The 16388-nt window shown below is 40.7% G+C and overlaps 1 protein-coding gene across 4 annotated transcripts in view; it reads right to left on the reverse strand.

Moving 5' to 3' along the window:
* Window positions 1-762: 762 nt before the first annotated feature.
* Window positions 763-16388, reverse strand: part of LOC105747337 (double homeobox protein B) — a 34350-nt gene continuing 18724 nt past the window's right edge. For 3 of the 4 annotated variants that reach the window (XM_012530008.4, XM_058279684.1, XM_058279685.2), the window contains one exon: window positions 14826-15904. In XM_012530008.4, the coding sequence (XP_012385462.2) occupies window positions 15251-15904 (654 nt within the window). In that variant the 3' untranslated portion in view covers window positions 14826-15250. Of the gene's footprint in view, window positions 884-14825; window positions 15905-16388 lie in introns of those variants that run through there. The other variant, XM_058279686.2, reaches the window with a different exon arrangement.

A 16388-nucleotide genomic window follows, 5' to 3' on the forward strand; every position in this document is an offset into this window, starting at 1 on the left:
AGAACTTCCCATGCCATTTAAGCCACAGTTGAAATCCGGTATGCAGTACTGATGTCAGCAGAGAGGCTGTGACTGGAGTAGGCTTGAGCCCTGGAGCCCAGCCACCGCTGCCCATTGAAGTTGGCCACCCTCTGGGGACACTCTCTGAAATCCCCTGAACTAGCTCCCTGCAGAAATGCTTTGTCATCTTTCAAAACATGTGTTTGTGTAAACAGTGATTACAAATAAAATAGGTCTCACAAATACTTTTATTCCTCAGATTATTGCTAAAACCATACTTGCTTTATATATTATCAGCAGAAGCATGCCTAGCACGTAGCCAAAATATGCTCCAGCCTTATTGTGGTTTTCAATTGGTTTTTTCTGTTGCTTAAATTTTTTATGGTCTCCCTATGTTCTTGGTTCTGGTGTGCTTTTATTAAACATTTAGGTACTTGAGGACCCTTCAACCCAGGCCTAAGTGGTCTGTGCTTGCCTTCTTGACAGTGAAATGATGATATGTATCATTTTCAAGAAAGAGAGTGTCCCGAAATGTTATGACCCACTTAGAATACTTTTTCTCATAAACGAATGTTTCTTAACTGCACCTTGAGTTTACAGAGTCCATTTTATTCAATGATTAACAAGTGTCATTTTTTTCTTTTTAAAGGTTCTCATGATTTGGAAGAGAAAGGAAGAAATAACCTAACCAAGGTTACTAATTAGATCAATACATAAATTTGAATAGAAATTTTTCTAAGTTTCAATCATTTTCTTTATATAGCATGTTTAAACATCCTTGAAACATCAGCACAACAATAACGTATGAGGAAGCCGATGTGACTCAAGCAGTTGAGCACCCACCTCCCGCCTGGGAGGTCCTGCGTTTGGTTCCTGTTGCCTCCTAAAAAAAAAAAAAAAAACAAACAAGCAAAACAAACAATAAAACCAACTCAGCAAAGCCAGTGTGACTCGGTGGTTGAGTGCCAGCTTCCCACATACAAGGTCCTGAATTCAATCCCCAGCCCCAGGAAATTCAAAAAATAAAAAAATTTAAAAAACACAAAATCATTTGATCATTAACAAAGATCATGAGCTATCACTTTTTAAAACACAGGGGTATGGAGACAACATTAGGTAAAAGTTATTTCACTCTGAGGGTGTTACAGTAATTACATTTTAGTTCATTAATTATAGCAGTTGCTTAGAAAATCTAACAATTGCACTGCTAAGAAAAATATGGTGAGTATTTTAGAAAAATATTATGTTGGAATATAAGGCTAGAGAAATAATATAGTATTAAAAAGAAAACAGTCTAGGAAATTTATTAATTTTCAAATTCTTAAAACTCTTCAATGTGTTTGATATGGATATTAAGTTTCTTTTTTCTCCTTTATGAATAAGTAAATAAAATTTACATGTTGTGTCTTTTCACATGTGTTTCAAACTCATAAGGACATCAAGAAATAAATTTCTGAAAAATCCTATTCAATAATATTTATATTTCAAATTCTTCATTATAAAATCAAAAAAGAAGGATCATCATGTGTGAACACTCTGAGGCTTTTTAGTCTTTTTATTTAGTGACTGTGTTTCAAACAAGAAAATACAGGAAGAAAGAACCTCTCTCAAATATCAGGGTTTAATCACAGGTACTAGAACATTCACTTGCGCATTCTCAAAGTAGTGATAAAAACTAGGGAATGTTGAGTTTCCACAAAAGAACATTAATTCTTTTTTCAGTAAGGATCTTGAGTATGAATTTACTAGAGATCATGAAAACAACATTCATCGAAGCATAGCTTGAAACAGCTACCATTTTCTGTTGCTTTCTTCACAAAAAAATAATAGACCCGTATCTTGATTAACTAGATCTGTTTATATTAAATGAACCCCAAATACCAGTGATTGAGAAAAATACCATTTCTTGCTCATATAACTGTCATGTATGTGCCATCAGTGGGCAGCTTCTTCCAAGGGATACAGAGTTGAAGGCGCCTTCAGTCTTTGGACTCCAACACCCTGTGGGGCTCCTGAGCCACCTTACTTAAATTTAATATAACAGAATTCAAAATAACACTATTATATGTAAATAATTAAATATTGACTCATGAATAATACTATCAATTAAAATTATACAAGTACAAATAGATTATTTTATTTTGTTACTTTCATTGGGAGCACAGAAAAGTTGTTTATGTAGTTCCACTATAGTTTTTAGCCACATTACTAATATTTTCATGTACACAGCAGTGACATCAAGCTTGTTTGGCAAGCTAACTCTTTTGTATTGATTAGAATTCATAATGTGATACTGGGCTCCTAATGGCCATCATTAAGGTCATCTCACTCTCTTGGAATCAATTTCCAGAATAAGAATGGAAAGAGATTGGCATATATTGATTTCAAGAGTGCAAGATCCTTTACCAGTGTGTGTTGTTTTGTTTTTATTTTTAAAGAAGGTTTAGATTACATAACTGTTACAAAAAATATATAGGAGATACCCATACACCCCACCCCTCCCCTCCCACACTTTTTCACATTAACAATATCTTTCCTTAGAATGGCACATTAGTTACAACTGATGAACCCATACTGAAGAATTGCTACTAACCATGGACTATAGTTTACATTATAGTTTTCCTCTGTACCACAGAATTTTATAGATTATGACAAAATGTATAATGCCCTGTATTCATTGTTGCAATGTCATGTAGGACAATTCCAATGTCCTGAAAATGCCCCCAAGTTACACCTATTCTTTCCTCTCCCTCACCTCAGAACTTCTGGTGGCCACTGCCATTATATCAATAATAAAAGTTCTTCCATTGCTAGAATAATAATAAGTCTGTAACAGAATAATAATAAGTCTACTTTGGTATTGTTCATTCCCTAATCTTGAGGATTTGGGCATGGTGCTGCCAACACTGTTTCTAAGTGAGAAAAGGCCTAGATCCCATTGTGTAGAAGGATGGAACTCTTTTGCTTACACTTGCAGACACACCTCTTCCTTCCTGGGTGAGTTCAATCAACTGGAAAATAGGTGTTGCTACTCTGCTGAAATTCAGGGAATAACCAGCACATGAACCAGCCAAAGATTTAAGTCTCTGGGACATATATTTAACAAGTATAGTGCTAATTATAGGTTCAAATAAAAGGGCAGAAGAGCCATGTGTAGGGAAACTATAAATGAGTCTAACTCTCTTACACTGGGAGCATAAATTCCAAAGTAAGGCCCCCTGACAGGGTGCCAAAATCTAAGCTTATCCACCCTGTTTATAGTGCCTAGATGTCTCTAGAGCCCTCAGGAGCCCTGATATTTGAGGCACTGTTTACTGTGGCAGCCAATGAGATCCTGTTGAGACTTGTATAAGCATAATCTCTAGAATGACCTCCTGACTCACTTTGAAATCTCTTGGCCAGGAAAGGACTCTTGAAGGAACACAAATGTGGCAGGGGAAGAAGACTGGTGTGGGGTGTCAGTGATGGGGGAATGTGTGGAGAGGGTGTACCTGGGGCATGACTCTAAGGCATCTGAATATGTTCAAGTATATATGGGGCATTGACTCAGTTGGTGAAGACCCACACAATAATTGAAAGATTATTGAATTCCCATCCTGGGGAATCCTGCTACATTCTCTATAATAGAACAGCAAGAATACCCCAAGTACATGGGTAGCAACTTGTGAAGAAAGACAGATCATTATGCCAGGCTCTTGATATTGACAGTTGTACTTATGAACCTGTTCTTGGGAAACTAAAACTTGGCCTAGTATTACATATTGCCTGAGTTACCTCTTGTTGCTTGAAAGCTTCCTTGTTGCTCAAATGTGGCCTCTCTCTAAGCCAAACTCAGTATGTAAATGTACTACCTTCCCCCCAGCAGTGGACATGACTCCTGGGAATGAACCTCCCTGGCACCAAGAGATTATTACTAAGTGCCAACTAGAGATGCACTGGAAAAAGACCTTGACCAAAAGGGAGAGATACTCTGGACTGATAATATGATAGCCAGGCCCTGAGCCTCAACAGACTTCAGCTCCTACACTCTGATTTATTGGACTTACCCCACTCAGCTAACATGGAGTTGAAGAATGTCAACCACCACACCATGGAGCCTAGAGTGCCTACAACTGAAAGCAGGAGGATTGCATCCAGTATCCATGTGGAATCTAAGCCCCCTCTTGACATAGATGTGGAATGGACACAACCAAGCCAAGGTCCACAGGAAGGAGGAATACAGTAAGGATTAGAGTGGACTTAATGATATCCTATTCATGAACTATTGTGGTTAATAATCGAGAAAATGTGGCATTGGTGTGGAAAAAGTGGCCATGGTGGCTGCTGGGTGCAAGAAATGGGAGGAAGAGATGAGATGTGGAGGCATTTTCGGGACTTGGAGTTGTCCTGGGTGGTGCTCCAGGGACAATTGCCAGACGTTGTATGTCCTCCCATGGCCCACTGGATGGAACATGGGAGAGTGTGGGCTATGGTGTGGACCACAGGCCATGGGGTGCAGCGATGCCCAGAGATGTACTCACCAGATGCAATGGATGTGTCATGATGATGGGGGAGAGTGTTACTGTGGGGAGAGTGGTCGGGTGGGGGCGGTGGGGGTGAATGGGGACCTCATATTTTTTTAATGTAATATTTTTTAAAAAATGAATAAATTGAGTAGAATTTGGAAAGAAAAAAAAAGGGAGAGATATTAAATACAAATGAGTTGTTACAACTAAGAAATTTCAAAGTGAGTCGGAAGTGGATATACCTCAAACAGTTGAGTTCCTGCTTATCACATGGAAGGTCCTGGGTTCAGTTCCTTGTGCTTCCTAAAGATGAGCAAGACAACAAACTGACACAACAGGCTGGCACAGCAAGCTAACACAGCAAGATGAGGTGCCAAAGAGACAGAAGGAAAACACAATCAGAGATACAACAAAGAAGGAGCTGGAGGTGACTCAAGTGTTTAGGTGCCTCCCTCCCACATGGCAGGTCCCTGGTCTGGTTCCAGTGTCTTCTAAAAAGAAGGTGAACACACAATGAACAGACAGCAGAAACAACCAGGGAGGGGGTTGTTTATTTATAATTTATTTATTTATAAATATATTTGTTTATAAATAAATATTTTTTTAAAGTGAGTCAGGAGGCCATTCCAGAGGTTACACTATGCACATCTCAGCAGGATCTCATTGACTGCCACAGTAAACAGTGCCTCTATCAGGGGTGTTCCTGAGGGCTCTAGAGACATCTAGACACTGTAAGCAGGCAGGCAATCTCAGGAATTCAACACCCTGTCAGTGGGCATTACTTTGGAATATATGCTCCCCACTGTAACAGAGTTAGACTCAGTTATAATTTCCCTACACAGGGCTCTTCTACTCCTTTTAGTTGAACCTGTAAGTAGCATATATGTCCCAGAGGCTTAAATATTTGGTCTGTTCATATGCCAGCTGTGCCCTGAATCTTAGCAGAGTTGCATAGGACTTGCCCAGGACAACTAACAAAAGGATGATGATAGAAATGCACATCCCCCCAAAAAAGAGATATCTACAACTGCAAGCAAGACAGCTTCATTCGCCTTCCCCATGGAATTTAAGCCCTCCCTCAATCAGAAACAGTCTAGGCATCGCCACCCCAAAATACTCAAGAATGAGGAATGAACAAGTATGAGGAGTGAATGAAAGTACAGACTAAAGTAGAAGAAATAGAAGAACTTGTGTCATTGATATACAGGCAATGGCCACCAGAGGTTCTGAGGGGAGGGAGAGGGAAGAATACGTGTACCAAGGGTATTTGTGGGACATTGAAATTCTCCTGCATGACAATGCAATGACAGATACCTTGTCATTATTCGTTTTGTCAAAACCTATAAAATTGTGTGGGGGTAAAGTATAAACTATAATGTAAACTGTAGACCATTGTCAGTAGCAATGCTTCAATATGTGTTCATCAATTGTAACAAATGTATACTAATAAAAGATGTTAATGGGGGAATATGTGGGTGGGGGAGGGGTAGAGTATATGTGAATCTATTTTTTTTTACATTTTTTAATTAACTTATTGAAGTATATCACTCATACATAAACATACATAAGCATAAGTGTATAGTAATAATTATGAACTTACGAAACAAACACATTGCATCATACAGGACTCTCATAACTCACCCTACCACCAATACTTTGCATTGTTGTTAAACCTTTTTAACTAATGATTAAAGAGTATTGTCAAAATATTACTACCAACCAAAGTATTTTCCCCCAACCCACCCTATTATTATTATCTTTATATTATTTATATATGAAATACATAAACAAGTGTATAGTAAAAGTTGTGAACTTACAAAGCAAACATGCATAACATCATACAGGGGTCCCATACCTCAACCTTTCACCAATACTTTGCATTGTCATGAGACATTTATTACAAATTATGAAAGAATATTGTCAAAATCTTACTACTAATTATAGTCCTTATCTTATATTTGGTGTGTTTTCCCCCAACCCACCCTATTATTATTATTAAATACATTTTTTATGCAGAAGTTGTAAACTTATAAAATAATCATGCACATGTGCAGAATTCCTAACCAACACCCCTAATCAACACACCACACTGTGGTGGAACATTTGTTATAGATAAGATAATATCTTCTGATTGTTACCACATCCATGGTGTACATTTGGCTCATATTTTCCATACTGCCTCATTATCAACACAGTACATCTTTGGCATTGATGCAAGAATATTTGAATCTCCTGTATTTTTGATGTAAGAGGTATATAATCTAAAGTTTCTTTAAAAATAAAAAAAAAGTTCAAAAAATCCTATTACATAATCAATAAGCTAGTAATTTTATACTGGTTTTATAAATTTGTTCGGTGAATTAGTCAGAGGCAGTAAAATACTGTCAGGCTGGAAAGTAAATTGAACAATAACCATGTCTGAGTTAGAGTGAAAATAAAAAGAGAACCTGCTTGGCATACACCTGCACCAGGAGAGGCTACAACAGTATGAGTCAAGGTTTACTCCATAGTATAATAAATGGGTTCCTGAGAGATTCCTCTGTGTGGTACAAATAAGCCACTAATACAATAAGCCTCTCTAGTTTATTCGTACTTGATGGCTCTGCCAAAGAGTAGTCGTGGTTGTGTGTAACGTGAGTAAGCACAGTGTGAAGACTGCTGGATGACAGCTCCTGGTTAAGAATCTAAAATACCCCTTAGGTTTTCCTTCATTTGCCTGGAACATGTGAATCAACACATTCTCCCTTGAAGCAACAAGGTACAGCAACAGAAATTAGGGAACACATTAATAGTTTTGTTCCACTTGCACATTTTCTAAGAATTGACATGTAATTGAATTATTAAATCAACCTTTTGATATAATACTGTATTAAAATTTGGCAATTTCATTGTGGTAAGAGACAAATCGTCCCATGTTCCAATCTATACTAGAGTTATTCACTTGTAATTTGCAATTATTAACATATTTTCTTATTCTTATTCTTTAGTAAAATTAAAGAACTGGGGGAGAGAGTCCATGTATTAGAAAGAAGGCACAACCTCCTAGAGGACAACAAAACTCAGAGAACCCAAAAACATGTGGGAAACAATTGTTTCATAAGGAAATATTTCACACTCATAAGGAAATTTTTTTCAAGGAGTGTCAGCCCACTGTGCCCAGGTAAGAAGGAGTCACATGTTCAAGCAGCGACTCAGATTTATCAAGTGTCAGTGTCCTCAAATACACATGAACACTCCCACTGGATCTATGTGCCCGGTTTCATTTACTTTCTTTCATCGTTCATGGTTTAAAATTAAATTTCAGGGTAAATTCCCAAGTCATATTTTTCTGACTTAAAGTACTATTTTAAGCACCACCAATGTTTCTTCTAAAATGTTTTTCATGATATTTCTATTCCATATTAGTTTAATTTATGCTGGGGAATGTTCCCAAACATGCCATGGTGCTGTGGCACATGACTGTAGAGTCTCTGCTCAGTATTTCCCACTTCCTGGGCCTCTACAACTTGGATCTAGCAGTGAGGGAAGCTCAGCACTTCCAGGCCCAAAGCCTGTGGGGCTGACATGTAAGCAGTTTCTGAGATGAGATGGTTGAAATGGGAATGAGAGGGATATGGTCATGGGTGGAACAGAGTGGGAGAGAGGAGGAAGACAGTGGCATGTGTTCCTGATGGAGGGGAGTGGTAGCAACAGGCTTCAGGAGGGCTGGGGTGCGAGTGGCCCTAAAGAGAAAGACCTGGGCTCCTGGCTGCCTGCACACTGGGTCTTTCCTTTGTGGAAGTTCTGGAGGCCACCAGTCTGGCGCCATTCTTCCCCTAGTCCTCTCAATGTGGATCCACTGTTTTCTGACAGATTTCTGTTTCCCTTTTCATTTAACACTAGACCCAGATTCCAAAGCTGACATCATGCCAGCCCCGAAAGATGGAGGGCAATTGTGCTGATCACAACCTGCCTCCACTTCTGAATGACCCTCTCCTGGGGAAATGAAAGGGGATTTATTTTTAGTTGTCAGTTACCACAGAGTAAGAAATTCATAAAATGTATTGAATACTGTGTGAAACATTTAAGCAAGAGTTTAAATGATGGTAGAAAAGTTTGCATTGACTGTTTTCATTTTGGTTTTGGTTTTGGTAGACGCTCTTTAGAATGTGTTGCATTGATGTAACTTATGAGTAGGTATTTGTTAGTGCAAAAATAGCGATGGGATTAAATGTTATTCTCCAAATGTTTCTTTGTTCCTTCCTTCCTACTCTTCTGTATTCCTTTAGTTCCCTTGTTCAAGTTTTCCTTATTAAATCAAGTACTGAAACAACAGACACAGGCCATTATATATCTTGCCATAACCTACAGAACTGAGTGTGAAAGAGTATAAACTACAAACTATAATCCATACTTACTGGCAATGCTCTAAATGTGTTCATCAATTGCAATGAATGTACCATACTAATGAAAGAACTTGTTAGTGTGGGGAAAGGTGGAAGGTATGGGAATTGGGGCATATGGGAATCCCTTATATTTTTTTGTGTAACATTTTGTGTAATATAAGTATCATTTAAAAAAATAAAATTTACTGCTTCTTTTATAAAATTTTATACTCACTCTAAAACAATGACAATACATATTTCTCTGGGATCTTGCTAATCTGTAATTTAAAAATGTGTAGTATGACCCTGAAATATAATATGAAGGTTGCCATGTAGAAGTTTGAGGCTTTTGTGGACCCCAGAATATCATGTCTTTAGGGCTAATCCATTCCTGTGTGTGTAAATCCATAATAGGTGGGACCTTTTGAACAGATTCAGTTAAAGGCCTTTGGATGAGATTACTTCAGTAAGGGGTAGCCCAGGGTGAGTTTTAATCCACTTACTGGAGACCATTATGAATGGGATGAACAAGGAGACAGGAACGGAGAAAATTCCACAAAAACACAGGAGATGAGAGAAAAGTAAGAGGAAGCCAGAAGATTAAAGCAATGAAACCTGGAAGAGAAGGGAGAGAGCAGCAGGCACCATGTGCCTTGCCATGTGACAGAGGAATCCAGGAACACTGGCACCCAGTCTTCAGGGAGAAAGGCATCACCTGATGAAGCCTTGATTTGGACATTTGAACAGCCTCAGAACTGTACACTGGCAAGCCAATAAACCCCCACTGTAAAGGCCAAGCCATTTCTGGTATATTGTAGCTTTTAGCAAACTAAGACATGCCAAATACAGCTTTCCAAGTTTTCTGCTGATGGAAAACACTATTATTTTAATCTTGGTAAAAGAACATAATTTCAATACCTTTTTTCTGGAATTTCCAAAGAAGTTTATTAAAGGAATGGATTGTCTTTATTTCTCCTGAGCAATGCACCATTGCCAGTGATATATGAGATGAAACCAAAGCATAGTAAGATATATCATTTTGGTCATGAAAATGTACAGGGTGTCATGGCTCTCTCTAAGAATATAACACATATTACCTCCAGGACTTTCATGTCATGGAGTAGTAGGCAGGAAGCATGGTCACAAATCAAGACAAGGTTGGGTTTTTTTTAAGTTAGCTATATTTTTTTCTCACTGTTTGTATGCAAAATGTACTCTACTCTGTTATTAAGTAAAAGCTAAGTAGGTTATCTTTTTTATCCACAAATAATTGTTTCAGAATACTTCAGGGATTTTTTTTTTAATCTCTATAACATTTTCAACATCTTGTATTCAAGCTCTTTTTCTTCCTATCCATGTGATTTTATAAGCTAGAGTGCGGCGGCTTGCTCGGTCGGTAGAGGTGGGGTCTGGCTGCGGACGAGGGGTCAGTCCAGCTCAGGACGAGGGGTCGGTCCCGCTTGGGACGAGGGGTCGGTCCAGCAGCAGACGAGGGGTCGGTCTCACAGGGGTTGCGCGGTTCGGCTGACGGGGTCGCCCGGCGAAGCCGGCGACGAAGGGGTCGCCCGGAGAAGCAGGCGATGAACTGGGGACAAGGGAGGCCAGGCCCTTGTCGGGGGCTCTCAGGACTGGAGGGCGCACGGCAGAAGAACTACCGCGGAGACAAGGTAAACACGCAAGTCCACTTTATTGAGGGAGAGGCAACAGTTTTATAGGGGCTGGGGAAGGCTGATTGGTCGAAGCCACGCCCTGTTCTGATTGGTTGCCGGCGAAAGGTCAGTGGGCGGTACTGGACGGGGGAGGGGTGGTGGTTAGGGATTGGCTGTCGCTGTTGCTGGGGGAACGGGCAGGGTTTAGGGATTGGTGGCTGCTGTTGCTGGGGTGGAGGGCAGACTTGAGTTTCCCGCCCACGCCCGGCTGTTGCTGCTGTCGGGGGAAGGGAAAAGGGCAGACTGGATTTTTCCGCCCACGCCTGGCTGTTGCTGCTGTCGGGGGAGGGGAAAAGAGCAGACTGGAATTTTCCGCCCTGCGCCTGCGCAGGGAGAAAGAAGAAGAAGGGTGCCGCCCCACAGGCATCGTGTGGCGCCATCCGGGAGGAGGGGCGGCCGCGGAAGCATGGCTGCCGAGAAGGGGAGACCCGAGGGCACTCTGCGCCCATGCCGAGCTTCCTTCAGGGGTGGCGGTGAGTCCGACCAGCCACCCTATTATGGGGGCAGCGGCTTGGCCTGCCGCGACTGCTCCCCCACCAGGCCAGCAAACCACACTTCAGCCCGAGGGGTGACCGCACTAGAGGTGCTATAAAAATTAAATTAGATATAATAGGTAAAGCAAAATAAAAGTTTTTATGAAAATTCAATGATATAATCCATGTAGAGGCCAAACATGGGTCAATATACATTGCCAAGAGAAAATATTCACTGTCATACAATGCTAATCATTATAATAACAAAACAGTACTTTTTATGTTTTTGACCAGGAGGTTATGTAGATCACTTCAAATGAAGATTTTCTATGAAAGTCTGCTAAGAAGTGTCAAACTTATGACTGGTTGTTGTCTGGTGAAGGGAGTAAAGGGCTTAAGTCCCATGTGCATCACTAATAAGTTTGCCTGATTTTAGATCTACCTGGACCTCAGTATCCTTACTTCCAAGGGGATAAAATCATGAAAATCAAATCGCACAACATATGTAGATATTCCTCTTGTGGTTGCATGATTTCTCATGGAAAGCATTATACTTACAATTACAGTTTTATCATGATGAAGAACTCAAACGAGAAGCCAAAAGAAGAAATGCATAGGTCTGGGTGGGTCTCAAATGCAAGCCTCCATGTCCTATCCAGGTAGAGTCAGAATACCTCACCCTCCTCACAAGGAGGTGACTTCCTCAATCATGGAAGTTCACTGAGGCTTCATGGCTTGTGATTGACAGAATCATTATCCAGTTAGCATGATTAATAGCATCAAATTTCGAATCACTGAATTCAATCAGCAACTCCCCTCTCCTCCCAGGGGTCAGGGAGGTAGGCTAACACCTGACCCAAAGCAACACCCTAATCACCTGGTTGGTTTTTCTGGCAGGGCCAATCCTCACTCTCACTCTAAGACCACAAGAGTGGCTGTCACCTCCCTGCTACCAACTTAGGATGTTAACCAGATCAGGTGTGGTCCTGGGCCTACCATGAAGACTAAAAGACACTCCAATCAAGGGAAATTCCAAAGATTCAGAGGTGGCTTTTCCAGGAACAGAGGGCAAAACCAGACTAATTTTCCATTATACTGCAACCACATATTCTATAATATAATTCCATTTATGCAAAATACCAGAATAGGCAAATCCGGAAGTGCACAGTAGATCAGCAGTTACCAGTGAGGGGAAGGAGATAGATATGTAGATATGTAGAATTAGATATATAGATATAGAGATAGGGTTAGCAGTTGGGAGGGATATGTAGATGGAGATGTAAATACAGATATGAATTTATATACCTCAACATATAAATATACAAAAAGATAAATATACATATAGCTGTATATATCCATAGATGAAAATGGAGTTTACATATTCAAATATAGATCCATGATTTCCTTTGCAAATATATTTGTTTCATAACGTGGAGATCTCTGTCCACATATGTGTTGGAAGCATGGGAAGTGACGAGAAAGGCTATGAGCAGTCAGCTCAGGCTACACATGGAGAAACAATTTTAAAAATAAAGCTAATGGCATGTTATCAACACTGCCAACCAATAGTATCAAACTTTTTTCGGAAAGATCTGTGCCATTAATGTATGTGTGAACACGTGTGTGTTTTCATTCTTAGGTGATTAATATAGAGCTCACATTAGGAGAAATAATTTCTGCAGAGCACAATTTGATAATAATCAGATTTGAATAATTAAACACTTGTACTTCAGAGTATAAAGCCTACAGAAAATCTTGCAAATAATGCATAATACATACATACACTGAAAAGGATGTTTGCTGAACAAGTGTTTTTTATGATGAAAATCTAGGTCTCTAAGCTAGGTCTCTGTGTATTGACCTCATTCCCACTTTATCACGTGACAAGGGAAAAATGAATTGTTGAATGAAAAGAATTGTACAATGGAACAGAATGCAAGGTAACAAAAACACACAATGAAGTGATGGTTATTTCTCAAAAATATTTCTATTGTACCAAGGTAAAGCCATAAACACCTTCATACACCATAACTTATTTTTAGAAATTAACACTTTAAAAGAAGCTAGAAGACTGCTTAGATTGTGTTAGTTTCCCAAAAGACTGCTGATGGAAAGTACCAGAAATGGTTTGACTTTGGAAACGGGGATTTATTTGGGTAAAAGCTTACAGTTCTGAGGTTGTGAAATAGCCAAATCAAGGCACCATCAGGGCTTTTTCTCACCAAAGTCAGCTACTGTTGATCCTGTTGTCTGGCAATGTGGCAAATCAAGATGGCTGCCAAGCTGTGCCAAGGTCTCTACCTTGCCCACCAGGCTGTGTGTTGGAGCTCAGCTGTGACAAGCAGTCATAGGGATTGTCTCCTTCCAGTCCTTCTCTATCAGTCTCAACTGCTCTACCTTCTTCCCGAGTGCAGCTGCAAGCTATCAGGCATATGGCTCATCTTTCCCTGGGTTTCACCTTTTTGAGCCTCCTGGGGATTCTTTTTTCCTACAGTCCTCTCTCATCAATATGAAATGTGGCCCCTTTTGCTGTGTCTCCATTTTTATCAGACCCAGCAAGAAGGTGGAGACTCAACCTGAGTCACACCTCACTGACAAAGTCCTGTCAAAAGGTTCTCACACCCACAGGAATGGATTAAGAAATACCATCTTTCTCTTTTTGGGACTCACCAAACCATCACAATGATGATCCAAAAACATTAAGTTTACATATATTTTATTGATAATAAAATACAGAATTCATGGGTAGACATACATACATATATACACACACACACACATATACATATACATATATAGGTAACTATATGAACAACCTAAAAATGTGGGAATATTAATATCAGTACACGAAATTTGCAATTACAGTGTTGCTATTATAATTTTCCTTCTGAGTTTCTGTACTTTTTAAATGGTCAGAGGAAAAATATACATTCATATGAGAAAAGTACTCAGTATTCTGAATATGTCATAATATGTTTAATCCTCCTTTACTGATGAATGCTGAGGTAATTTCTAGTTCACAATTTGACCCTCAGAGACGAGGGGGTGGGAAAACTCACTTTATTAAACCCACATTATCAAAAAACTTGCGTCCCTTGATATTTTACATGGCAAACTAATTTCAAGTTTAACCTCCCATCTTGCCAAAAGTCAACTATGCAGATATGTTCCTCTAAGACCTGTTCTCTTCCACGCATTCCATCACAGCTCTTGGACTGTCCAGATGCTGACAGCATGATGATTACAGGGAGGAAGTTATATTTGTCATGAAAATGTTCTTTACTTCAAGGATTTAGCAAACGTATCCAATTCACGCTGCTCATGGTGCTGCCAGATGCAGGATGCAGCTTCCAATGAGCCTTCCTCCATGAAGTGAGTACAGAAGGAAAATGCTGCCCAAAGACAGAGGAAAAGCCTCCTTTTGGATTGCCAGTGTTTATTCTTCTTCCTGAATTAGTGCTCATGGTTCAACATTATCTAAATCAAAGGCTCTACATCAAAGGAAAGGAGGTCTGGACCAGGGTCGTGAGAAGGACACTTCCTTCTCCTAAAGCTCAGCCCCTGGTGAGTGATACACAGTGTGGAACAGCGCTGAAGTTCTCCTTCACTGAGGGGTGGGTGGGACCTGGAGGGTCCTGGAGCGACCCGGACCCGCCCGCGGGCCAGGCCAATACGACAGGACGTCTCCCGTCCGACCAAGCTCGGGGATCTAGAAACAAAGCAAACGACACAGAGACAGGGACAAGAGACACGAAGAATGGAGGCAAGACAGGATTCTGATCAAGCCTTGTTTATTGGGGGTAAAACACGGGTATATATAGAGAGGGAAGGGAACGTGTACATAGGTGATAGGCTGGTTTTGCGGGTGGCAGACGTCCAAGGAGGGGATTGGCTGAAAGTTCGTGCCGGGTCTGCAGAGTTTCGCGCCTTGCACATGTGTATTGCTGTGGTCACCTGAGTTGCAGCGGGAAGGGGAGAACAAAGAAGCAGGGAGGAAGAAGAATAAGGAAATGACAGGGCAGATTTGTGAACTCTGCCATGTTGTGAGATCCGCCATGTTGTGAGAGGCTGTAAATAGGTCTCACAGCGGGTGGCTCCCTACACTGGAGGATCCTCTTCTTGTGCAATCTGGATACAAAGAAGTCTGTGCCTTTAACTGGACTCTATGAAGACAGAGTTCATCTCACATCTTCTGGTTTCTACATATCGCTGGTGTGGTTGGCCAAGCGGATGAGATGACTCCTGAGCTGATGGGGCCACAGGTCTGCTTCAGAGTCTCCAGTCTGCTCCTGTGTCCCCTCAGGAGGTTTCCATTCTGCAATGAGAGCCAGGCGCCCCTCATCCCACCATCGCAGGATGTGAGCTATGTCATGCAGCTCAGCTTTTTCATGCTCTGGATGAGGTTGAGAAGACTCCTTTAACTGCAGTACTTCCCAGCTAGAGTGCTCATTGTGATCCTGGCACTGTCCTTGGTATTGGGGTGAGAAAGGCATCTGTATATCTGACATGTCCCTGCCCAGGGACGGTGTTGGGGAGGAGTCAGACTGCTCTCCTCCCTGTGCAGCCTGCATGGGCTGAGCCTTCATGATACAAGGTCCCTGGCTCCCACTGACCCCAACCAGATGCCAAGGAACAAATGACACATGGGAAGGAAGAACAGTGACACATGTTGGCTTCTTGCTTAAGAAATTCGGTGAAAGAAAATGAGGAGAGCTGCCTGGGAGAGTGGACAGGTCGGTTTGGTGGCACTGAAGAGTCAGATCTTGGCCCCCACTTGGACTCTCTCCCAAGGAATTTATGGATTTCCTTTTGCTTTGCTCTGGGTGCTGATCACTTTGGTTCAAAAACCATTTCTAAGTAAAGCAAAGGGAAACAAGGAGATCATAAGACATAAGACATTCCAGCTGTTTCTTGTAAGATAAAATGCAATGGGGCAATTTACAACAGGTCCTAATTCCAGGGGGATTGTACATATATTGGCATATGTATATATTTATACCTATATATAGATATAAATACATAAGTTTGGTTTTTTTTAATGTGTCCATTTAAGAGAAATTATTTACTCCTGCCTGATGGATCTTACATTAATTTAAAAGAATTCCAGGGCTTTCAAATTCTTTGCAACTTCTCAATTCCTTTATTTCTCTGAAAATCTGTAATTCTCTATTGCCCTCATTTGATGTTGTAGGGCATATGTGGAGATTCACAGCACCTGCCACAAAAGTCTCCACGATCTCCACAACCATTCACCCCTCAAAAGTTTCCCCTGTTGTTAATTCCTGAGTTCCACATGAAAATCACCTGCACTGGCACAGAGGTTCTTTCATAGATATG

The sequence above is a fragment of the Dasypus novemcinctus genome, chromosome 18 (assembly GCF_030445035.2).
Source record: "Dasypus novemcinctus isolate mDasNov1 chromosome 18, mDasNov1.1.hap2, whole genome shotgun sequence".
NCBI classification, from domain to species: domain Eukaryota; kingdom Metazoa; phylum Chordata; class Mammalia; order Cingulata; family Dasypodidae; genus Dasypus; species Dasypus novemcinctus.